The following is a 24,008-nucleotide window of genomic DNA, read 5'->3' as shown; positions in this document are numbered from 1 at the left end:
TATTGTACAGCGTAATCCTCTTTAACGAACTCATGGTCATCCCAAAGTAGGTTATGGTCTCTGGGCAGGCTTCCTGCCCCCCTTAGACTAAATGCCTGTTTATTATTGCCTTGTCCCGCCCCAGACCTTCATACAGTACAAGGTCTGCCCTCCCTTCTGGTTTTGGCTGAATGTAGGGAACTTACACCCCTTTTTGGTGGGTCCCACTCTCCTAATTTTGCCGGCAGCTTTGATTCTCCATATACAACACCTATGTACTTCTTACCTGAGGGGGCCTCTGCCATTTATTTCCAAGTGACCAATATGGGGTGAATTCCCAGTTCTTATGTGAAAGGCAGCTGCTGCTCAAAGGGGCCTAGCTACCAAACAGTGGTGGTAAAACCTGTCCCACCTGTTTGCAGAGGCCACTTCCTTGTGGGTGTCACAGCAGGAAATTCTATGTTGTCCCATACCGGGGGACTAGGAGTGGCAGCTTAGGTCTAGAGTGGTCCAGCGTAAGGACAAAACCAGCCCAGCAAGTGCTGTATGATGTCCTGTAATGCATGCTAATGGCTCTTCTAGTGTTCGGTCAAATAGCGAGAAGCAAGAACTCATAAATGAGAATCACGCCACCTATATCTGTGTAGCCAGGTCGGAGATCTTGTACATATGAGGAAACATACGTACACTAATCCTACCCAGGTGTAGAATGTACAGACAAGGCTGGGGCAGTCTTTACAGGCATAGCTGAAGGAAGGTAAGCGTATGCTGTTTCTCCAAATCAAACACCTACCAGCCTTATCTTTAGCACAACTATTTATTAATGCTGCCTCCCTGTCACTCGGACGTACAGCCCGGGTGAAAGTGAGGCAGTTAAACAGTGGTTCTCAACCAGGGGTATACAGAGGTCTTTGAGGGGGTACATCAACTCATCTAGATATTTGCCTAGTTTTACAACAGGCTACATAAAAAGTATTAGCTAAGTCCGTACAAACTAAAATTCCAGGGGCCTGTACTAGGACCAGTCCTAGTCAACATATTCATAAATGGGAAAGGAGTAAACAGTGAGGTGGCAAAATTTGCAGATGATACACAACTACTCAAGATAGTTAAGTCCCAGGCAGCCTGCGAAGAGCTACAAAAGGAACTCACAAAACTGGGTGACTGGGCAACAAAATGGCAGATGAAATTCAGTGTTGATAAATGCAAAGTAATACACGTTGGAAAACATAATCCCAACTACACATATAAAATGATGGGGTCTAAATTACCTGTTACAACTCAAGAAAGAGATCTCGGAGTCACTGTGGATAGTTCTCTGAAAACATCCACTCAATGTGGAATGGCAGGTCAAAAAGCGAACAGAATGTTAGGCATCATTAAGAAAGGGACAGACAATAAGACAGAAAATATGATATTGCCTCTCTATAAGTCCATGGTACGCCCACATCTTGAATACTGTGTGCAGATGTGGTTGCCCCATCTCAAAAAAAGATATATTGGAATTGGAAAAGGTTCAGAAAAGGGCAACAAAAATGATTAGGGGCATGGAACAGCTTACATATGAGGCGAGGGACTTTTCAGCTTGGAAAAGAAATGACTAAGGGGGGATATGATAGAAGTCTATAACATCATGACTGGTGTGGAGAAAGTAAATAAGGAAGTGTTATTTACTCCTTCTTATAACACAAGAACTAGAGGTCACCAAATGAAATTAATAGGTAAAACAAACAAAAGGAAGTATTTTTTCACACAACGCACAGTCAACCCGTGGGACTCCTTGCCAGAGGATGTTGTGAAGACCAAGATCATAACAGGGTTCAAAAAAGAACTAGATAAATTCACGGAGGATAGGTCCATCAATGGCTATTAGCCAGGATGGGCAGGAATGGTGTCCGTAGCCTCTGTTTGCTAGAAGCTGGGAATGGGCAACAGGGGATAGATCACTTGATAATTACCTGTTCTGTTCATTCGCTCTGGGGCACATGGAATTGGTCATTGTCAGAAGACAGGATACTGGGCTAGATGGACCTTTGGTCTGACCCAGTATGACTGTTCTTATGTTCATACAGACAGTGACATATATGCTCTATATACTATACACTGAAATGTAAGTACAATATTTATATTCCAATTGATTTATTTTATTATATTGTAAAAATGAGACTAACTAATTTTTTCAGTAATAGTGTGCTATGGCACTTTTGTATTTTTGTCTGATTTTGTAAGCAAGTAGTTTTTAAATGAGGTGAAACAAGACAAATCAGACTCCTGAAAGGGGGACAGTAGTCTGGAAGGTTTGAGATCCACTGGTTGAGAGAACTCTGAAGCAGACTGCAGAAGTGTCTGTTCTTTAGGTAATGTTGCGTCTCTATTTTGCTTTGCACTAAGTGGTTCTTAGGAGAGCAGTTCTGGCTTGATACGTTTGCCTTTCTGGTGTTGGATATGGCTGAGCAGAGGTAATTCTCAGGCCTGTTTCCTCCAACCAAAACCTTTTGCCTGTAGCTGTTTTCCTTCCAGAGACCAACCATCTCGCTATAGAGCAACACCCAGACTATAGATGGTGTGGCTGTGAGTGGAGCTTGAGACTCCCGCCTCTCAGTGCAAAGTGCTATCCCTGGGTGGCCATGCCATGCCTCCAGTGTGGTGTACTGCTCCGTCTAGGCACTGTAATGATGATATAAACATGGTGCTGCAGGGTCCTGATTGGTTGTTGCACTGATTCCTATCCAGTGGCTCCAGTTTAGAAATTCCAACTCCTAGTGCCGACCCCACCCCCACCCTTGAGCTATCTATGGGATAGAAACTGGATCATTGACTTGCCTAGGGTGGAGTGTACAATTGAAACTTAGTCAGCAATGCCACTGTTGCATGAGTCACTCTAGAATCCAGCTTGCACTCTATCTCACAGGGCTTTGGGATCTGCAGGGTTAATGGGCATGCAAACAGGCCTTCACTATTAGTGTTGTGGTAGCAGCCAAAGGCCTTATTGGGAGCAGGGTCCCACTATGGCAGACACTGTACAGACCCACAGTCCCTACCCCAGTGAGCTTGTAGTCTAATTAAAAATAACTCTAGGGAATGCATCGAACCGTAGAGAAGTGGGGAGGGAGGACATGAATGAGAATACAGTCGGGAGTTACAGAGTTGTTGATAGCTGCATTGCCTGTCTGACTTCTTAGAAGCATAGCAGTAGAAGTGGATTTTAAAGGGGGAGAGGGTAGCAGCCATAATGAAGACCATTCCATGTGTAAGGGCCATGCCGATGAAGGCATAGAGATGTTTCTGTGACATAGAGGCGTTCAAGGGGGGTGCACTCACTTTCAATCACTAGTTCAAAGTCAGGTTGGCTGCCAGGCCCAGCCCACCAAGTTGTTCCCATCTGATGGCTGATTGATGGCCTGTGTAATAGGAGTTTGGGGTGATGTCTGAGTAATGCAGGGGAGTCTGTCTAGTAGCTAGTGGACATGGGTCCAGTTCACACACCACAATGTGCACTGATTGCTGAGACTGCCAATAAGAATATCAAAGAAGCCAAAGGTCAATGAGCCATGGAGACAGGACTCCCCTTTCTGCCCAGCTGGAGTTGATTCCTATGCTGGGAAGGAGGCAGGGGACAGTGTGATCGAAGCTGCCCCTCTTCAAGTTGAACTTGTTCTGTCTCCAGGGCTGTCAATCTGGCATCTTCACAAAGTGCTGAATTCACACCATGTCTTTCTGAAGATAAAAAGTATTGTACAGCCCCTAGGAGACTGGGAAAACAATATCCAGGGCCCCACCACATGAACTGCCTCAATTTTCCTCAACCAGATTTCAGTAGCAAAGGGGTGGGAAAGGAAGGTTTGGGATAGTGCTTTCTGTACTACAGGTAACTTTCTTTTCCTACCCTCTCAACATTTCAAGTCCCCCTATAAACATCAGTGACTCTCCTCCAACAGCCACACCCCCAGAGCCGCATACCTGACCGAGAAGGAAGGACATGGAAATCTAACATTTTTCAATCTCCATTTCCTTTGTGTGGTTTTGGGTTAAGTTCCTTCTGGCCCTAGCAGTGGGCCTCATGAATGGGAGAGATGGGTAAGGTGACCGGAGGGTGTGGAGTTGCGTGGCCTGTTGCTAGGGGTATGTCTCTCTTCCCCTATCTGGCTTTACAAGTATGGCAGGTGGAAGCTGGAGCTCTCCACCCATGGCTCTTTTGTGTGGCAACTTGGAAAGAACATTAAAGGTTGATGTCCAAGTTTGTCAACCACTACTCTGACTTCTGATGACATGGAGTGAATCAAGGCTGTCCTTCCAGAGAAGGGTTGTAGAGGGCAGCAGAGCACTAGATGCTCTGTGCTTTGGAAGGAGTATTATGATAGCAGATAGAAAGATGAATGTTCTAACCTAGCTGCTGCTCTGACAGCAAGTCCCAACTGCCATTGCTGGTCAGATACATGCTAATTGTTCTGGGCAGAGCTTTGAGAACAGACATCTCTCCTTCATGGAGGCTTGTAAGTAAGCTGGAGTCTTTCAGTCAGCTGTAAGTAAAGGGTGGGGTTTGCTGCAGAGACATTCTCCCTGCTCCCAGAGACAAAGGGATCTGAACCTGTCTATTGTAGCACACCTTCAATGTATTGCCTTGATGCTATAGAGACTGGAGCCTCTAAATACCTTAGAGAGAGGGAGGAATAATTCCCTCTTGCCATACTTCCTCTCACCCTGTCACTATCATTCTGAGTCTCATTGGGGCAGAGATTGATAATCAGGCTAAAATGACCCAATTGTGTGTGGAGGCAGGGAATAAAATGTCCACTAACCCGGCCCAGTTCATCTCACTGCTGGCCTAGAAGCTGCTCTCCAAAGACAAAAGTTGGGGGGTAGCCTACTGCATTGCCTATCAGTCCAGAATTGCAGCAGCAGAGCACAGGCTGTATAGGGCACCTGCCCCATAGGGATGCATGTTGCTCTCAACTCCCCTGCCTGAGTGCCTGACTGGTGCTAGGGGGCTGCTGCTGTACACACTGAATTCCTGACTGCCTGTCCCTAGTGTCCCTTCGGAAAGGTGGATGCTGGCTCTACCTTCTGACTTGCCAGGACCATCACCTGAAAGGGGAGAGGGGACGTTTGCCACAGCATGAATGGAAGTGTAGGCACGAAGCAGCTGGGAGTGCATGTGGAATCATGAGCTGGTCACAGAGGAGGGTGTGGGGTGGCTCCAGCCGCTACTTCCCAGAGTGCCCCACAACGCCTCGGGCGTTCTTAACACGTCATTTTCTTTGCATCATTTTTACTTTGAAGAGACAGGTCTAAGTATGTTCAGACTGTACAGACCCCAACCCAAGACATTCAGTACACTGCCGTTTCTCCGTATGTGCTCGGGGTCATCCCAAACTGTTGGGTAACCACGCAGTCAGATACCTGGAAGGGCTATTAACTAACAGAGGGCTACATGGGGGACGCACTGTGGATTGGGATAACTAGAATTTGGGGATTAAGGGAATTCGGATAATTGGACGTTGCTGTATTTCCTTTTCCTTTTCTCTTAATTCTGATGAAAACTTTGTATTTATTTATTTGTTTATTTTAATTTGATTTATTTATTTTGCAGGTTCCCCTGTCATGTTTGCAAACCAAGAGGTGCAATTGGTGAAACTGACTATGCACATAAGGGAAAGGGGATGTCACTGTAGAACAGAAGGCCCTGATCTTTCAACTGGATGTGGGTAGGTAGAGCCCTGTGCTAGCTGCAGCATAGCGGGTCAATGATTTCTCTGGGGCTCTACATGTAGGGTGACCAGATAGCAAGTATGAAAAATCACGACAGAGTGTGGAGGGTAATAGGCACCTCTATAAGAAAAATCCCCAAATATGGGGACTGTCCCTATAAAATCAGGACAGCTGGTCCCCCGATCTACATGGACTCAGGGGTCCACCCACGGGGATCTAGCTGCAGGATCTGGCTTGGGGGGGGGGGGGGAAGAAAGCCCTCTCTCATAGGCTCCTATCTGCCATTGAGCTCCACTGCAATGGCCCCGTGTCCCCAGGTAGCTCAGTGCAGGATCAGGGCCACAGGTGCATTTCTCTAGCTAGCAGCCGGCTCCATCCCCATTGAATTCTACGGGGCTCGCAGCAAGCTGGAGAGGGACACAAGGGAGCCAAGCGCCTCGGTGGGACTGGCAGCTGACCTGCAGCGGGACCGAGCCCGGGCGCTCTCCTAAGGCAGGCACGGCAGTGCGTTTGCTCTCGGTGCGCGGTCCCTTTAAGAAGGCCCCTCCGCAGGCTCCGGGGCTAGTGCACCCTGGGATCAGCCGCACGGAGCGGGGGGCGCTGGGCTGCCTTTCCCGCACCTGGAGCCGCGCAGCCTCTGGCAGGAGCAGCGAGACGTACGGAGGGCCCCGTGCTCAGCCCGCTGGGGTGTGGCTGCTCCCCCTTGGGCCGGCAGCAGCGTGGCTGGCGATGATCTGATTGCACGCGCTGTATTTTCGCATTCTCTTCCTCTTGCTAGGTGCAGCCTCCTGCTCCCCCCCGGCATCCATGATGGCTGAGCCGCAGCCGCTGTTCTGTGCAATGTGGCTCCTTTCAGCTATCGCTATGGGGGTGCTGCTGGCAGGTCCCTCCTCAGCTGCAGCAGGGGATGCCCCGCCTGGCAAAATAGGTAGGCGCTGCTCCTTCTCCCTGGAGAATGGAGGAGAGTCACTGAGATCACGACAGTAGAAAAGATGAATGGGGTGGGGAGGCCAGCCAGCCAGCCACTGATCAGAAGAGACCAAGGAGTGGCAGGGCTTATGAATCTGCAGGTCGGGGGGGCTAAGAGGCATTGGCAATGCTGGGGGCGGGGGGACAGAACCCAGCCTTGGAAGAGCAGCGGGTGCTGAGGGCCAGGATTCAGGAGCAACAAGGGCTGCTGAGATCAGGGTGGTGAAGCATTGCAGAGCTGTGGCCTTCAGAGCTGTCCGGCGAGGGTGTGCAGCCATTGGTTTAGTTTGACTTCTATATGGAGGGGGCAGCTCCAGCCAGGCCAATGGGGCCCTGTGTGTGTGTGGGGGGGGGGGGGGGATTCTGCACCTGCCTGAGGCTTTCAATTTGGAGGGGGGCAAAGCTCTCCATGCCCCACCCAAACTACATCCATGGATGCAGCTGGTCAGGACTGAGATGCGTGGGTGAAGCCTGCCCAGCTCTCGCCTGTGCTGTGCTTGGTTCCAGGCAGCGGGTCTCTCCCTCATCCTGAATCCACTCCTTTCACCTGTGGGGTAAAAGAAGAAATAACTCAGAGCATTCCAGTTCTCAGGGGGCTAGGGTGCCACGGACCTGGCGAGCCGGGTTGGCTTAGTGCCCTTCACAAGGGTTGTGCTTGTGGCAAAACTAGCCCTTGAGCTGTACAGGAGATTGGGATTGATCTGCTGAGTGTGCCCCAGGCAGATGACCTATGACATATGCCCACCTGGTGGCAGTTTGCTCCTGTGTATGTCTGTCGTCCCCCCCCTCCCCAGGTCAGGGCTGGTTTGTAGCATGTGTCCAGGCAGTTGTTTAGCTGAATTAGTCTCTAGATGGGAAAGGCCCTAGGGCTGTTGATGGCTTGTGCTGATGCTGCTCTGTCGCACTTGAGTGTGTCTGGCATTTGGTAACGGACCCCTCTGACCCTTGCTGTCCCCTCACATGGAGTTTCCCTCCTCTATCCCCATCACTCAGGTTCCTCGGCCCTTCCCAGGTCTGGGACCAGTTTTATTTTGATCCCAGCCTTCTTGCCGGCTCACTAGGAGCTGAGTACCTTAGAGTTGCTGCCTGGGGAGTCCTAGCCACTGCTCAAGCCCGTCCCAAGGTCTCACGTTACAGAGGCTGTGCTTTCTTGATCTGATGCGGTGTGTGGGGATAGCCCACGCTGCGTCTCTCTGCGAAAGCAGCCTCCTGCAGATGTGCTACTCTGCTTTGTTGTGACCGTGGAGAAAGCTGTGGGTATGTTCATCGTGTCTAACAGGCCTATTTCCCTTGCCTCCCCCCTGGCAGCTGTGGTGGGCGCCGGGATAGGTGGCTCGGCGGTGGCCTACTTCCTGCAGCAGCACTTTGGCCCACAGGTGCAGCTGGACGTATACGAGAAGGGCAGTGAGGGGGGCCGACTGGCCACCATCATCGTCAACAAGCAGCAGTACGAGTGCGGTGGCGCCTCTATCCACTCGCTCAGCCTGCACATGCAGGACTTCGTCAAGCTCCTGGGTGAGTGCTGCCCCTCCCCTCTGGTGCACACAGGGAGTGGGCGGGAACCCCTCTGTCCTTACCCCTTCCCTGGAGCTTGGGAAGAGAAGATGCTTGGTGCTGACCCTGCTCCTCAGGAGAAACCTTCTGCTCCAGCCTGCAGGGCTGGGGTGTTTGCAGCACAAATTCCCCTCCCCTCCAAACAGCTAGGCCTCCACCTAGCTTAGCTCCCAATCATGAGTGCGGTGAGGATGGGGGGCTCAGCGTTGCCAAACCCACCAGGCCGATGTGACATCCCAACGTGATGATCTGAATCCCCTTCAGAAAGGGCTGGTGTCGTCGGCTCTCCTGATTGCTCGACCCAAAGCAGAGCGTAGATAGACCCTGGCGTGAGCTGTGTCCCTCATTCTGAGCTAGAGGACCAGGGAGTTGCAGGGCCGGAGAGTGGCCAACAGCTTGCCCTCTGTGTTTGTTACACTCGAGCCCTATCGCTCCCTCGTCCTGAGGGACATCACAGGGCTCAGGACTGGGATAGCAGAGGGGCACGACAGGGGCCCTGTGGGACTTGGGCTTGGGCTTGGAGGAACAGGGGCTGTGGGCAGGATCAAGGAGCATTGCAGTGAACCTGATAGAAGCCAGTCTCTGGGTGCAGTATCAGTGGGAGCAATGCTTGAGGACTGAGGAACAGGAGTTTCTGTCACTGTGGCTAAGAGTCATGATCTGTTCTGTTCAGCCAACCCAGAAGCAGTGTGTGCCTCTAATTCATGGCAGGTCATGTCTGTCCAGGGAGCCTGGATCCTAAAAGAGCCCATGGAATTTCACACTGTGCATGTAATTAGGGTTGGGCCCACCCAGATTTCTAGTTCTCTGAGTTTGGGGCTGTTAGGACCTAGGGTTTGGTTCAGCTCATGATAGAGAGAAGAGCCAGTGACAAAATCCAGATCTGGATCTACATCCTGACACTTCACACCATCCCTGCCCCCCCCCCCCCCGGGTTGTTTTGCTGTGGGCTTGCCAGCACTTGGGCCCATCAGCAGTATCAGTGCATACAGCGAAGGCTTGTCGTCACGTGCCCCCCTCCCCCCCCATGCTCTGAATGGCTCACTTAGCTTCTCTCTCTGTCGCCCTCTGCAGGCCTGAAGCACCGACGAGAGGTGGCAGGGAAGAGCGCCATCTTCAGTGGGGAGCAGTTTGTCCTGGAGGAGACGGACTGGTACCTGCTGAACCTCTTCCGGCTCTGGTGGCACTATGGAATCAGCTTCCTGCGCCTGCAGATGTGGGTGGAGGAGGTGATGGAGAAGTTCATGAGGTATGGGACGGCTCGGCAGCATCAGTGCTTCTGGGAGGGGAGGGAGCGGGTGTGGCCTTCCCCCTCTCGGCCCCAGGCTGGATGCTATGCCCGATCCCCCAAGGGACTCGGTCACCAGGTGGCCAAGATGAGAGAGGCTCGGTACAGGGGCCAGGATGGGTGTGTGCGCTGCTCCTGACTCCCTTTCTACTCCCCTCCTGCAGGATCTACAAGTACCAGGCACATGGCTATGCCTTCTCCAACCTGGAGGAGCTCCTGCGCTCGCTGGGTGGCGAAACCTTCATCAACATGACGCAGCGCTCTGTGGCCGAGTCCCTGCTGGAGGTGGGCGTCACGCAGCGCTTCATTGACGACGTCATCGCAGCCGTCCTGCGCTCCAGCTACGGCCAGTCAGTGCTTGTGCCCGCCTTTGCAGGTGAGGCCCGGTTGGTCATGCCAGTGCCACCTTCATGCTCTGCCCTGCAAGGGCCCCAGGAGCCTCCTTGGAGCCAGCAGCTGGTGCTGCTCAGTGGACTCGGGGACGCTCTGCCCTTGGGACATCTGAAGCCAAAGACAAGCATGCATCTCCCCCGGGAGCAGGCGTCCTGGGGAAATGCATCCCTTCCGCAAATGGAGTCTAATCCCCACTGTTCCTTTTCCCAGGGGCCATGTCGCTGGCAGGGGCTCAGGGCAATACGTGGGCTGTGGAAGGCGGCAACAAGCTGGTATGTTCGGGTTTGCTGAAGCTAACTAAAGCCAACGTGATCCAGGCCAGGGTGACAGGTGTCTCTCTGCACAGCTCAGGTGAGCCAGCTGGGCCTTCTGGCTCCTACCTGCGTGGGGGGTGGGGAGGGGAAGTGGACACTGGGGATTGTATATCTGCCAGTGGGGGGCTGAGTCTGTAGGGCTAGGGGCCTCAGTGGGGTAGGGATATCTCTAGGACTAGTGTATTCCCCTCTTGCCTCTGGATTGAGGGGCATGAGCAGAGCAATGGGGGAAAGCAGAGAGCAGAAAATAGCAGATCTGATGGCAGGATGAGGCGGGCCGAGAGGCCTCAGATTCCCTTCTCTGCCATCCCCCAGCCCTCTGCCTTTGCAGTTTCCCCCTGCTCTGCCCATTTGCGTCTGTTAGGTTTGGGTGGATGCCTTCTCCCTGTGCTGTCATGGTATCGTAAAGCATCGATGTGAGGGTGCCTGGGATGGGTCACGCTGAGAATGCCACACACAGGGCAGACACTCCCCAAAACTGGTGGTTTATTCTAGGGCTGTCAAGCGATTAAGAAAATTAATCGCAATTAATCACTCAATTTAAAAAAATTAATCGCACTGTTAAACAATAATAGAATACCATTTATTTAAGTATTTTTGGATATTTTTCTACATTTTCAAATATATTGATTTCAATTACAACACAGAATACAAAGTGTACAGTGCTCACTTTATATTTATTTTTTATTACAAATATTTGCACGGTAAAAAAACAAAAGAAATAGTATATTTCAATTCACCCACTACACTAATACAAATATTGTAGTGCAATCTCTTTATAATGAAAGTTGAACTTACAAATGTAGAATTATGTACAAAAAATAACTGCATTCAAAAATAAAACAATGTAAAACTTTAGAACCCTCAAATCCACTCAGTCCTACTTCAGCCAATTGCTCAGACAAACAAGTTTGGTTACAGTTTGCAGGAGATAATGCTGCCCACATCTTGTTTACAATGTCACCTGAAAGTGAGAACAGGCGTTCGTTCGCATGGTACTGTTGTAGCCGGCATTGCAAGTTATTTATGTGCCAAATGCGCTAAAGATTCATGTGTCCCTTCATGCTTCAACCACCATTCCAGAAGACGTATCCATGTTGATGACGCGTTCTGCTCGATAACGATCCAAAGCAGAGCAGACGGATACATTCTCATTTTCATCAGCTGAGTCATGCCACCAGCAGAAGGTTGATTTTTCTTTTTTGGTGGTTCGAGTTCTGTAGGTTCTGCATCGGAGTGTTGCTCTTTTAAGACCTCTGAAAGCGTGCTCCACACCTCATCCCTCTCAGATTTGGGAAGGCACTTCAGATTCTTAAACCTTGGGTCAAGTGTTGTATCTATCCTTAGAAATCTCACAACCTTCTTTGCGTTTTGTCAAATCTGCTGTGAAAGTGTTCTTAAAACTAACATGTGCTGGGTCATCATCCAAGACTGCTATAACATGAAATATATGGCAGAATGTGGGTAAAACAGAACAGGAGACATTCAATTCTCCCCCAAGGAGTTCAGTCACAAATTTAATTAACACATTATTTTTTTAATGAGCATCATCAACATGGAAGCATGTCCTCTGGAATGGTGGCCAAAGTATGACGGGGCATATGAATGTTTAGCACATCTGGCATGTAAATACCTTGCAATGCTGGCTACAAAGGTGCCATGCGAACACCTGTTCTCACTTTCAGGTGACATTGTAAATAAGAAGCAGGCAGCAGAATCTCCCGTAAATGTAAACAAACTTATTTGTCTTAGCAATTGGCTGAACAAGAAGTAGGACTGAGTGGACTTGTAGGCTCTAAAGTTTTACATTGTTTTGTTTTTGAGTGCAGTTATGTAACAAAAAAAAATCTACATTTGTAAGTTACACTTTCATGATAACGAGATTGCCCTACAATACTTGTACGAGGTGAATGGAAAAATTCTATTTCTTTTATCATTTTTACAGTGCAAATATTTGTAATAAAAATACTATAAAGTGAGCACTGTACACTTTTTATTCTGTGTTGTAATAGAAATCAATATATTTGAAAATGTAGAAAAACATCCAAAAATATTTAATACATTTCAATTGGTATTCTATTGTTTAACAATGTGATTAATTTTTTTATCGCAGGTTTTTTTTTTTTTTTTTGAGTTAACTGCAATTAATCGACAGCCCTAGTTTATTCTATAATTAGATTCACCAAGCCAGTAACAAGAGCTTCTGTAGCACCGCACTGGTTAACCAGAAGCCAAACAGTCCCCTTTGGCTCCCTGCCAGATAACCAACTCGAATATAGTGAGGGGTTACTGAAAACCCATTTCACTATATGTGAGGTTCTACCAATCCCAAAGGATCAGACACTTATCCTCCGGTCAAAATATAATTGAGATCTTACCCAAATATCCCGCTGTCAGCCAATCCTTAGTAAACTAACAAAAGATTTATTAAGAAAAGAAGAGAGTTATTGAATGGTTAAGGAATCGTCTACATTCAAGTGATTTTCAGTGTTCCTACATCAGAATCATAGCAGTGATGTGTTATCTGCTGGCTTGTAAAAGTCTCTCTGGAATCATCCCAAAAGGTTAGAATTCAAATGCAGCTTAGATGTAAAGTCTGATAGTCTTTCCAGGCATTTTCCAGGGTCTTCCAAATAGTGATTTGGTTACATTAAGTCCCACGACTTAAACTTTCCCTGTTCAAAGTTCGGCAGACTAGAGATGAAAGGATCAGCCAGAGATTTCTCTTTTTAGCTCTCTAGCAAGCCGAGAAGCCTCCTCGCAGAAATTGTCACAGCAGGGCTTTCCCCCGACGAAGAATAGGCAATGCAGGTATTTTGTGAACCACTGCTTTGAAGTTAATTTTCTCTTTCCTATACATACACAGGTAATCTAGTTACACTATAAGACAACAGCCGATCATTCGTTATAACAGAGACAGATAAGCTGAAGACAACATAAGTAATATTATTAGTTCCCTGCAGTGTCTCACATCTTTGAACTTAAGATTAACTGAACACGGCCGTGTACATAATATAAGGCAATTACAACATGAAAGGGGAATTAGCATCTACAAACTAATTTGGTTACATTGTTAAACTTCTAACAGGGCACAGGTACTCAAACACATTTAGCATCTGCCCTGGATTTCTATTACTACAAATGAATGAGTTGGTGATTGCTGGTCTAGTACATCTCTTTGGGCTGGTCTACACTGGGGGGGCGGAATCGATCACAGGGTACGTCTTCACTTACCGGAGGGTCCGGCGGCAGGCAATCGATGTTCTGGGATCAATTTATCACGTCTGGTTAAGACGCGATAAATCGATCCCGGATCGATCCCGGAAGTGCTCGCCGTCGACGCCGGTACTCCAGCTCGCCAAGAGGAGTACGCGACATCGACGGGGGAGCCTTCCTGCCGCGTCTGGACCCGCGGTAAGTTCGGACTAAGGTACTTCGAATTCAGCTACGTTAATAACGTAGCTGAATTTGCGTACCTTAGTCCGAAGTGGGGGCTTAGTGGGGACCAGGCCTAAGATACGCAACTTCAGCTATGCGAATAGCGTAGCTGAAGTCGAAGTATCTACGATCGAATTACCTGGGGGTCCACACGGCGCGGGATCGACGGCTGCGGCGCTACCGTTGCTCGCTCTGGTGGAGTTCAGGAGTCGACGAGGAGCGCGTTCGGGGATCGATTACTACCCGCCGATCCGTCGGGTAGTGAAGATGTACCCTTTGTAATTCACATATAAGTGAATTGTCCTGATACAATTGTAATGCCTCTAGTTCAGTTGTTATGGGTCATACACAGGTGAGCTGCTCTACCAGTGTGACAATCAGCCTGGCCTGTTGGGTGAGACTCTGCTCTGACTCCCACCTGGTTTTTTGGCACGACCTACTACTTCACTGGTGCCCTTCTTTTGGCTGTGGCTGTCTGTTGAACCAGACCGAGCTGGGTGTGGCTGGACAGGTGTATGGCAAGGGAGACGTGAAATGGGAGACTGCAGTTCAGACCTCTCACACCAGAGGGTGCAGTGAGGCCAGCGTGTGGATCCAAAGCTCTGCGCTGAAATACTGGAGAGCTCTGGCATCTCTGTGGCAGCCGGCGTTTCTCCAGTCTGTGCTGGGGAGGGAGACTGTTGCCCCATCCCCATCTGCTGCCATGGGAAAGGGAATGTTTATTGATCAGCCGCAGTTTCTCCTTTACTCAGTGACCCTGTGTTGCCCGACAGCTCTGCCATCTGCCAGGTGACTCCCCAGGACTGGAATGGGGACATGGGGGGCGGGGGAGGGATGTTGCAGTTTAATAGTGAGATACAGTGGGAGTCCGGGGGGGCTGGACTGGAATAGCCGGGAGCTGCAGGGCAGAGCTGAGGTGGGCTGCAGGGCAGGATGGAGAGGGGGGAGCGTGCCTAATGCTTTGCCTGGCTATGGCTTGTGCTCTCGGTGCCCCCACCTTCCTGAGTGGTGACTCCAATGCTGTTGGCAAACAATGCTCTGGGCCTTGGGCTGGTGGCTGTACTGAGTCTCCGTGCTGTCCCTTTGCAGATGGGAAAGCCCTGTACCAGGTGCGCTATGAGGATGACGAAGGCCAAGGCTCGGCCTTTTATGACATGGTGGTTATTGCCACGCCGCTGCATTCCGGCAGGAGCAACATCACCTTTGAGAACTTTGACCCCCCCATCACTGACTTCCCAGGCTCCTTCCATCCCACCATCACCTCCGTCGTCCACGGCTACCTCAACTCCTCCTACTTCGGCTTCCCTGACCCCAAGCTTTTCCCCTTCGCTAGCGTCCTCACCACTGACTCCCCCGACCTCTTCTTCAACGCCATGGACAACATCTGCCCCGTCAACATCTCAGGCGCCTTCCGGCGCAAGCAGCCCCAGGAGGCTGCCATCTGGCGGGTCCTCTCCCAGCAGCCCCTGGACAAGCAACAGCTGAAGACCCTCTTCCGCTCCTACTATTCAGTCCAGGTGACGGAATGGCAGGCTTACCCCCACTATGACTCTACCAAGAGTATCCCGCCCATCATCCTCCACGACAACCTCTTCTACCTCAACAGTGTGGAGTGGGTGGCCAGCTCCATGGAAATGGCTTCCGTGGCAGCTAAGAACGTGGCGCTCCTGGCGTACAACCGGTGGTACCAGGACCTGGAGAAGATTGACCAGAAGGACTTGATGCACAAGGTGAAGACTGAACTGTGACATGACGGGGGCTGCTGGGGAGCCGGCCAGGAGCCTCTTCATTTACTAGCCTGCTGAGGATTTATCGTTGGGGGAGAGACCACTGGATTTCTGGCCAAGAGGAGGGGAGGGTCTGGCCAATGAGTTCCTTGTATGTTGTTGCCTTCAGTAACGCCGTCCCTGCACCACCCTGTGGCGCTAATGCCAGCTGCCTGCTACAGGCATCAATGCTCAGGCTTCCTCCCTACCCAGCCAGCGCCGGGGTGGGGGTGGGGGGATGAGGAGGGAGCCTAAGCTCATTGCCAGGGAACTGCCAGCCAGGGCCCATTTCAGATCCTAAATTGGGCTGGGGCTGTGCATCCTTAACAATGGCCAGTGCTGAGGATGGGGTGGAGGTGGGATGTGCAAATCCATTCTCTGGTCACTTACCTGCTAGGACTCAAGCGTGGGATCCCATGAGACTTTCAAGGGGTAAGACCTGATGATGGCAAGAGCAGATATGGGGCCTAAAATACGTGGCCACGTGCCTTGGGCCCTGACCCATATGGGGCCATGTACCATGGGCACAGATCCAGATGTGGATATGGACCTTCTAGTATGACCCAGCTATCCTATAGAGCAGTGCTGAGTCTAGACAACTGCCTGGCCCCAGCATTTCCTGTGCAGGACTCCCCTGGCTGGCAGTGCAGTCGGACTCCTGGTTCTAGCTGCTGGGGTTGTCCTCAGTCCTTGCAAGGCCAGTACTGGACCCAACGCTCAGGTCTTGGCAGGTATGTGGTGCTCCAGCTGCGACCATGTCTGTGCTGTGAGTCCGTATGACTAGTGGGTCCCTCTCAGCTTCTCACCCAGAGCTGCTCTTGCTTTGTTAACCAAGCCCATCAGCTCCCCTCTAAACGCAGGCAGGGCAGGGACTGGGGGGAGCTGCCAGCTAGAGGGGCCAACGCTGCAGCAGACACAAGGCCCGCTCACCTCCTTCTCTATACAAGCATGACGTCCAAACCCCTTTCCCAGCGCTAACCCTGACCCCTTTGGGCTTTGCTAGCCTCTCTAAGCCCATGATTTGGGCACAGATTGAACGCACACTCAGGAAGCGCTGTAGCGGCTGGCGGTCCTTGGCAGGTTCCCTGGGGCAGAGGGATTGATGCTCGGTTTAAGACGGGTTTTCAACCTTTCTTGAATCATGTCCCCTGAACCTTAAAAAAACCCAACAGAGTAATCTAGAGGGAACTGGGGCCATTAATACATTGATTCCAATAAAGGGGATTCTACTTGAAGTAAATCAATCCTTTGATCTGCTGTCCAACTGTGCAAAGGCTAGAAAACCTTTTAAAAGCATGTCCCTTAATATCCACCCAGTGTTCAGGGCAGTATTTCTCAGTTTCAGCATTGAAGACCCCGTATGCCCCATCACAACACGCACTGAAATTGGGCCCGGATGCCGCTCTGTCAGACAGGGATGGCTGGGCCAGACTTCAATCGGTGGCATTGTGACCCCATGAGTGAAGGGAAAGACTGTTGGTGCTGCCTAGAAATTTGATGTGCGGCGCCCCCTGGCTGAGAGCTGCTTGTGAGCTGAGTGAAAGCTCTCCTTGCCCAGAGCCATGTGGCCTCCCTAGTCTTAACCACCAGCCCATGGTGGCCCTGTGGCCCCGATGAGTTGAGACTGCTCTGCTGGGTGGCTGGATAGGCCCTGTGGTAACAGAGATGGAAACTGGCCAGCAGCATCCCCAATGGAGGGGGGCTGAGGAATAGTTGTGGGGGGGGGGGGGAGGTGATGAGTTCAGTTTTTTGGGACTAGAAGAAAAGCATTAGCACCCCCTTCTGGCTCCTTGAGGAATGGCCAGCCCCACTGTGGGAGGGTGGCCCGTGCGCTGGGGCTGGTGCAATGGGAAGTAAATGCCAAGGAGCCAGGTTGGTTTGGCTGAGGAGCGGTGACCAGCAGATTGTGGTGAGGGATTCGCTCTATTGTCAGCCTCCAGTGCTGTCTCTGAACTGCAGAGCAGGTAACCCGCCAACCACAGCTCCAGCAGGGCCAAGGCATGAGGGGCCCTGCCTCCCTTCTGACCTTCCCTGTTAAAGCTCCCAAGCTGTTGGGGTTGGCGGCTTACTTGCTGTACCCAGAGGAGCTGGGCTGGCTGAGGTGGGGATAGGGTGGTGACTATCACCCCTTCCTTGGGGGAGAAATACTTTCCTCAGTAGAAACAGAGGGAGCTAGTGCTCTGTACCAGGACTGCCTGGACCGGGGCACTGGCCAAGCCTTGCCACCTCTTTGCCTCAGTTTCCCCGTGTGTACAATGGGTACCGCAATACCGGTTGTGAGGCTGAGTTGGTCAGTGTGTGTGAAGGGCTGTGGTGCTGCTGAAGGTTAGCCCAGCTCAGGCTCATCCTACAGACACTGCCACTTGAACCAGGCCCAGCCAGATTTCGTCTGTTTTTCAGTATCCTCTCCATGAGCAGCAGTGGTAGCTGCAGGAGACCCTCTGCTCTGTGAGGGGGCAGTAGCAGGGTCAATGCCATTGTTCTGTTGATGGATGCAGCAGAGGGCGTTAGAGAGGCTGGCAAAGGGGAGATGGGCTCTGATCAGCCAGGGGAGGAGGGATTGACACTCCCACTGTGCCGAGGGCAGTCCTGGTGTAGTGCCCAAAGACCAGCCAGGAACCAGCCCCTTCCCTGTGCTGCCTGGCTCCGTACCTGAACCAGGCTTCCCTGGGGTGAGAGACCAACGCTGTGCCCCACCCTTCCACTCCCAGCTGTCTTCTGACCCCACCCTCGCCTGCCCTGCTCCTGGGGGGCTACTATGCTCCATGCATAGCTGGACATGGCAGCCTTCTCCAGGGGGCGCTGCCCCTCCCCAAGGGGTGATTTCTATGGTGGGCTTCCCACTGCGCTGCCCTTGGAAGGCATCAGAAGCCCTTAGGCCCTTGGCACCCAGCCAGGCTTCCTGCTCCAACCCGGACGCTGCTATCGGGTGTTCTAGTGGGGCCAGGCCCCGTCCCGGTGGCACTGAGATAAGGCACATTCCTCAGCTGGGTGCAGCCCAATGGGTGGCAGGGGCCAGGGAGTCTGGAATTTCACAGGCAGCATCTGCTGCTGGGGGCTTAGGTTCAGCAGACGTGCCCCCTCCCCAATGATCAGCTGCCGGCAGTGGCCCACAGCAGCCCTGGCTTGTGTGTTCACCAATACCTGACAGGTCAGAGAGTCGTGGAATCAGCTGCAGGGAGCTGGGGTCAGGGCGCATTGTACTCACCATCAACTACCACCCTCCCTGCAGACCTGGGGCGGGTGCAGGCTAGCCTGGCCACAGAGTGGATCTCCTGTGCCAGCACTGCTGGGAGCTATAGGGGGAAATCAGGCCCGGAGTGGCTTCCTTTCCCGGCCTCTGCCTGAGGTGCCCATGAGGTGTTGCCTCCCTGGTCATGCTGCCTGGCTGTGAGAAGGGGCGGCCCCTTGGACTTGGTGGGACAATTAGCCCGAATGGCTGTGCAGCAGTGCAAGTGTGCGGACGCGAGCCCAGAACCGAGCGGCTGCTGAGCAAGGGGAGTAGGTGACAGGCGGCAGCCAATGGGGCTGAAGTGCTGTCTTGAGGGGCATGGGGAGTGGGAGTGGCAGTTGCCATTCACAGCTCCCAAGCCTTGCAGAAGTGGAGCCCTGCATGGCAGACATCTCCATCTTCTCTCCCCCCCTTCCCCTCCTTCTTCTGCTTGAGGAGCGAGCTTGGGGCTAGGGGGGTGCAGAATGGCTTTCCTTCCAGGGCCCTGCTGCAAACTGTAGAGCTGGCACAGCACACTGGGCACCCCAAAGAGCAGGGCCTTGCAGCAGTTGCTCATGCTGGAGCCAGATAGGGATATGTGGGTGCAAAGGGGAAAACCATCTCTAGTCTAAACAGCTGCCTCCTTGCTTCAGATTCACCACCACCACCACCACACACACACACTGCTTGTGCCTTGACCACCCCTCCTTGTGGGAGAGGCTTGGTGGGCACTGGCTGGGGCCCTTGCCAAATGGATCCAGCAAGAGAAGGAGGCTGGTTAGACGGGAGCTGGTGTCCATAAACAGAGGCCGGGGGTTTGGTGCTGCCAGCATGGAGTGAGGGTGAGAGGACCCTCTTGTCCTCAGAAGATGCAGGTGCAGCCCACGGCAATGGTCTCCATGACCATCTTGTATTCCTTGTGGCACCTCTTCTTCTTCCTGCGGGTCTTGGCTCCCGAGCCCTCAGGGGGGTGGCACAGGAGCCGGCGGACGGGCAGCTTGCTGTAGATAGGGATGCTAACAATGGTGCGATCCTCCTGCATGGTGAAGGGGTTGATGCAGCCAGTGCAGAGGCACTGCGCCTCTGGGATGTCTGCTGGGATCCGCGTTGCATCGTGGTTTATACTAGAGAAGAGGGAGAGCGTGAGGCTGACAGAGTCTGTAGGGGGAGCGGGGACACGGGCCGGAGTACAGGTCACTTCCACTCGGAGGCGCCTTGGACGAGTGTGTGTTTGTGAGGGAGCGGTGCCTGCACACAGGGAAGGGGGAATACGTGCTGCAATAATGCACACGTGGAGAAATGAGCCTGCACCGGGCTCTGCCTGTGCATGGGGGGGATGCCCATGCATGAATCAGTGGGCACCCATGTTGCAATGCCCACACATGGGGGAATAGGGTCATATAGGGCAATGGACACATGGATGCTCAGGGATGCAGATCACTCACCCAGTGCAATCACTGCCCAATGGAACAGCATCCATAAGCGTTCCCCACTTGGTTAGTGCCCATTAGGTTCCCTTCACAGCAGAGCCCTGCCCTGTTCCTTTGTGGTGCTGGTGAGAGCCCTACCCTGGAAGTGCCAGTCCCCAGGGGTGCTTTGCCCTGCAGTCTCACCTGTAGGCCCATGGAGACAGACTCCTCTTATTGGACCTCCAGAGCCTCAGGTTGACCTGACACTTGCTGTCGGCAGGCTCTGAGCTGTTCCGCAGCTGGCTCACCATCTCCTGGATGCTCTGTTCGTAATCCTCCAGCAGGGTGTAGGGGCTGTCCGCCGCTGAGGCCATGGAGTTCCTCTTCAGCATGGGGTCGGGGCTGGGTGCCTGGGCCTCCGGCAGCTGAACCTTGTCCCTAGCCGGTCCTTTCCTCTTCCCTTTCGCTCCCTTGCTTTGGTCCTTGGGTTCGGTGGTAGCAGCCCACGTGAGGGAGACGGAGAGAGCGCAGAAGAGAAGCTGAGAAGGAAGCCAAGACAGGGCGTGACGCCAGCACTGGGAATGCTTCCGCCCAGCCCATACTGGGCTGGGGCTGGGGCCCAGGGAGGTTATGTTCAAAGGGAACAATATTCTATCGTAGGAATCGCCAACCCTACCAGGGCTGGAACGTCCCAGAGGGGCATCAGTGCAGGGAGGCAGTATGGCGTCTAGTGCTAAAAACAGGCTAGGGCAGCAGGACTCCTGTGTTCCATTCCTAAGTGCCACGGCCTTGTTGGGTGACCCTGGGTGAGACCTCAACCTTTCTGTGCTTCAGTAAAGTGGGGCAAATGAGACAGGTTCTCCTTTGTAACAGCTCGCAGGTGGGGATTCCAGCAATGATCACGTCTGCGGGGAGATTGCCCTGTGAAATCTGAGCTCCTGGGGGTGGCGTTTCTTGTAGGCACATCCTGTAAGGTGGCAACCTCAGGTGCCCCCTATGCTGGCTGGGTACATGGGGCAGCTGACTGGCTCAGCCTTGCTCCTAATTGCCAGCAGCTGGCAGCATTTCCAGCGTGCTAGTGGGGAGAGCACCATGATGGCAGTTCCAAAGCTAGGCTGGCTGAATAGCTGCTTGTTGCAAGTGCCCTGAGTGTTGAAATGATGGAGGGGGGAGGCCGTTTGCAGAAAGTCAAGACAAACTCTCTAGTGAGCTGGACAGGCTGGGGGGAGGGGACTAGCCCCCATGTCGGGTCAGTTTATTAATGGGGTAGAAAGGTTTCTCTCTGTTTTTCCCCTAAGACTAATGCAAACAGAGCTTTGGTCTGTTTGTTTCCTTAGCCACCGTTTGCAGGGCTGGCATGGCAGAGACCTGGAGGAGGAAATGATTATGGAGCGACAGCGGCCAGTCTAGCTTCACTGGTGAAATGCAAAAGGGTAAACCCCCCACGGCAAGTCAGTGGTGAATGCCCTGCCGTGCCAAAGGCTGGTAGTGACACAGGGATGTGTGGTGCACATCTGCAATTCCCACCCTGATGCCATCTCTAGCGGGCCACTTGTCATGAAAAGTGGGGAGGGGGATTCTGGGTGTTGTACCTGCCGGGGCTACAGCAGAACATTAGATCAACTCAGCTCGATGACTCAAGAGTGTGAAGGATCCACACCCCGAGCGACGTAGTTAAACCAACCTAAGTCCCGGTGTAGCCAGCGCTAGATTGATGGATGAGTCTTCTGTTGACCTAGCTACCCCCTGGGGGGGAGGTGGATTTGCTCCGGGAGAACCCCTCCCATTGCTGCAGTATGTGTCTAAGCTGAAGCACTGTGCCACTGCGGTATTCTGAGTGGAGGCTTAGCCTGGGATACTCCAACCTTCTGGAGCCACTAGTGCAAACCCTGATAGGGACAGTGCCCGCACCCCCAGGGGAGGCTGACAGAGCCCTCATCTCTCGAAGGTGTGCAGCTTCCTGTGTCTTCAGTGCTAGCCCCCCAGCCCCTGTTTGTTGTGTATGGGTGTTATAGCCACGCTAGGAGAAGGTATTTCCATTCCCCCCACCCCTTGACTAAAATGCTCTTCCCCTCCCCAGCTTACTGCTGTGCTTTGTTGGGTGGACTATTTGTCTGCCCCCCACCCCAGAGGTGGCTGCATTGCTGTAGGGAACTTGTATGTGTGTAGGGGCTTGCAGACCATTTGGACTGAAAGGTGCGTTAGAGCAGAAATACTGAATAATGTAATCATTAGCCAAACCCTCCTGGATTTCCTCCCACCATGACCCCTTGTCTCCCCAGCACTCCGTTCCGTGGTTGTTCCCTGTGGTGTCAGGGGGCTGCCAGAGTACCTGAGCCCCCAGGAACTGGGCTACTGAGGTACCTGCCCTGTAAAGATGCCATTCTCCTGGCACAGTACATGACCTGAGTTGTCTCTCCTCTGCCTGTTGTGAGCCAGTGCTTTGCCCTTTGGCCATTCACCTCTGCTCCCTCCCTTCCTGTCTCTGGCCCAGTCATAGGGCAGGGCTCTCTGGCAATGTCTCTCACACTTCTCCCTGCAGGAGCCTGCTCCATCCTTAAAGAATAGGGCAAGCTTCCCAACAGCAAACAAAGCCACCGTTTCTACATATAGTCCCCAGTTGCAACTGGACACAGGAATCTTCTTCACTCCCTGTCCTAAACTCATGGGGCGTGCCCAGATAAACAGCTGCCAGGCCCCAGCCCAGAGGTGGCTGCATTTCATTGCTGGGTGCCATGATTCCTACATGTGCAGAGTGCTTGGGATCCTTGGGGCTGAAAGGAGCTCTCTAAATGCAAGTCGTTCTCCAGGCAGAAGCTATCGCGCTGGTCCCTTTGCACTGGAATCTCTGCAGCCCACAGGCTCTGTGGCTGTTTTGTCCCAGCTATGCCAGGCGTGGGGAGCAATAACTCATCCAGGCAGAGCGCCTGTTTCCAAAGCAAACAAACCCACCCAGCCCTTAATAAACCGAGCGTAAATAAAAAGCACCAAGTTTAGTGAAAGCAGCCCAGACACCTACCAGGGATGGAGCCCAGTCCATGGCAGAGGGCGACTCACAGACTCCTCGCCGCAGTGTGACGGGAACAGGATGAGCCAGGCGATTTAAAAAGGAAAGCATCAGCCCCTAATCTCTGCAGTGCCTGGGGGTGGGTCTGGCAGCACAATGAGCTTCCCCCAGGTGCCAGCACGGGTGTTGACAGAGGGACAATGGCTGATGTTGTCTGGTGCTGCAGGCGAACGTGGGCCACCCACGTGCACCTTGCTGACAGCATGAGCTTACGGGCTGTGTTTGCTTAAATACCTGCAGCCCCAGCACCGGGGCAGGCTGAAGGCAAAGTCCCCTGGGAGCGCTTTGGAAAGGGTAGATGTGCCATGCAGAGAGGCTGTGGTGTGCTTTGTGCAGGCTGGGTAGGGCAGTGGCAGGAACACAGGGCAGGGAGCAGGTGCCCTGAGTTCTAGTCCTGGCTCTGGACACTGCAGCCATGGCGCCCCTTCCCGGGATGTGGAGGTTCCTCTCTAGGCCGAGGGTTTGGATTCAGCTGATGAGTAGCTAGTGGAAGGTCTCATCTGGAAGCTGTTTGGTGGCCTGTGTGAGATATTGGGGGGGTCACAGCTCAGTCCCAGCTGCCCTAAAAGGACAGGCCTGGAGAGATGGCTCCTGGTGCATGACACAGCTCGAGAGCTTGGCCGGCCAGCTGCTTTCCTCCTCTGATGAGCAGAGGTCCCAGAGCGGCACCAGTGTTCCTGCCTAGAGGTACGGTGCCCCCTGGGCTGACTGATGAGAGGGGCAGAGAGCTGGCTCCAGGCCTTCCAACCTTTCCAGCTCAAGTCAGTTGAGGCAGAGAAGTGGCTAGGTGACATTATTGTTCATTTCCACCACACATATCAGTGGCTTCTCTGAAAACCTCCCCGCCCTTCCCTTCCCCCAGGGCTTTGCAGCCAATGGAGTGGATCTGCCCGAGGAAATGCAGGTGTTTG

General features: G+C 52.7%; 2 protein-coding genes across 2 annotated transcripts; one reads left to right on the top strand and one right to left on the bottom strand.

Moving 5' to 3' along the window:
* Nucleotides 1–6,191: 6,191 nt before the first annotated feature.
* PCYOX1L (prenylcysteine oxidase 1 like) lies at nt 6,192–16,654 on the top strand. The gene is made up of 6 exons (XM_008179555.4): nt 6,192–6,616; nt 7,966–8,172; nt 9,286–9,460; nt 9,664–9,875; nt 10,103–10,243; nt 14,734–16,654. The coding sequence occupies exons 1-6, from the start codon at nt 6,496–6,498 to the stop codon at nt 15,390–15,392; spliced, it is 1,515 nt and encodes a 504-aa protein (XP_008177777.2). The 5' UTR covers nt 6,192–6,495; the 3' UTR covers nt 15,393–16,654.
* Nucleotides 16,655–17,169: 515 nt separating this feature from the next.
* Nucleotides 17,170–23,282, bottom strand: IL17B (interleukin 17B). The gene is made up of 3 exons (XM_005298027.3): nt 23,050–23,282; nt 20,235–20,569; nt 17,170–19,745 (listed from the first exon to the last, which is right to left on the bottom strand). Exons 1-3 carry the CDS (start codon nt 23,146–23,148, stop codon nt 19,484–19,486), a joined length of 696 nt encoding a protein of 231 aa, XP_005298084.2. The 5' UTR covers nt 23,149–23,282; the 3' UTR covers nt 17,170–19,483.
* Nucleotides 23,283–24,008: the final 726 nt, after the last annotated feature.

This window comes from Chrysemys picta, chromosome 8 (assembly GCF_011386835.1).
Source record: "Chrysemys picta bellii isolate R12L10 chromosome 8, ASM1138683v2, whole genome shotgun sequence".
In the NCBI taxonomy this organism is placed as follows: Eukaryota; Metazoa; Chordata; order Testudines; family Emydidae; genus Chrysemys; species Chrysemys picta.
Note: the sequence above shows the minus strand (reverse complement) of the source record. Positions and strands in the feature narration are given on the sequence as shown.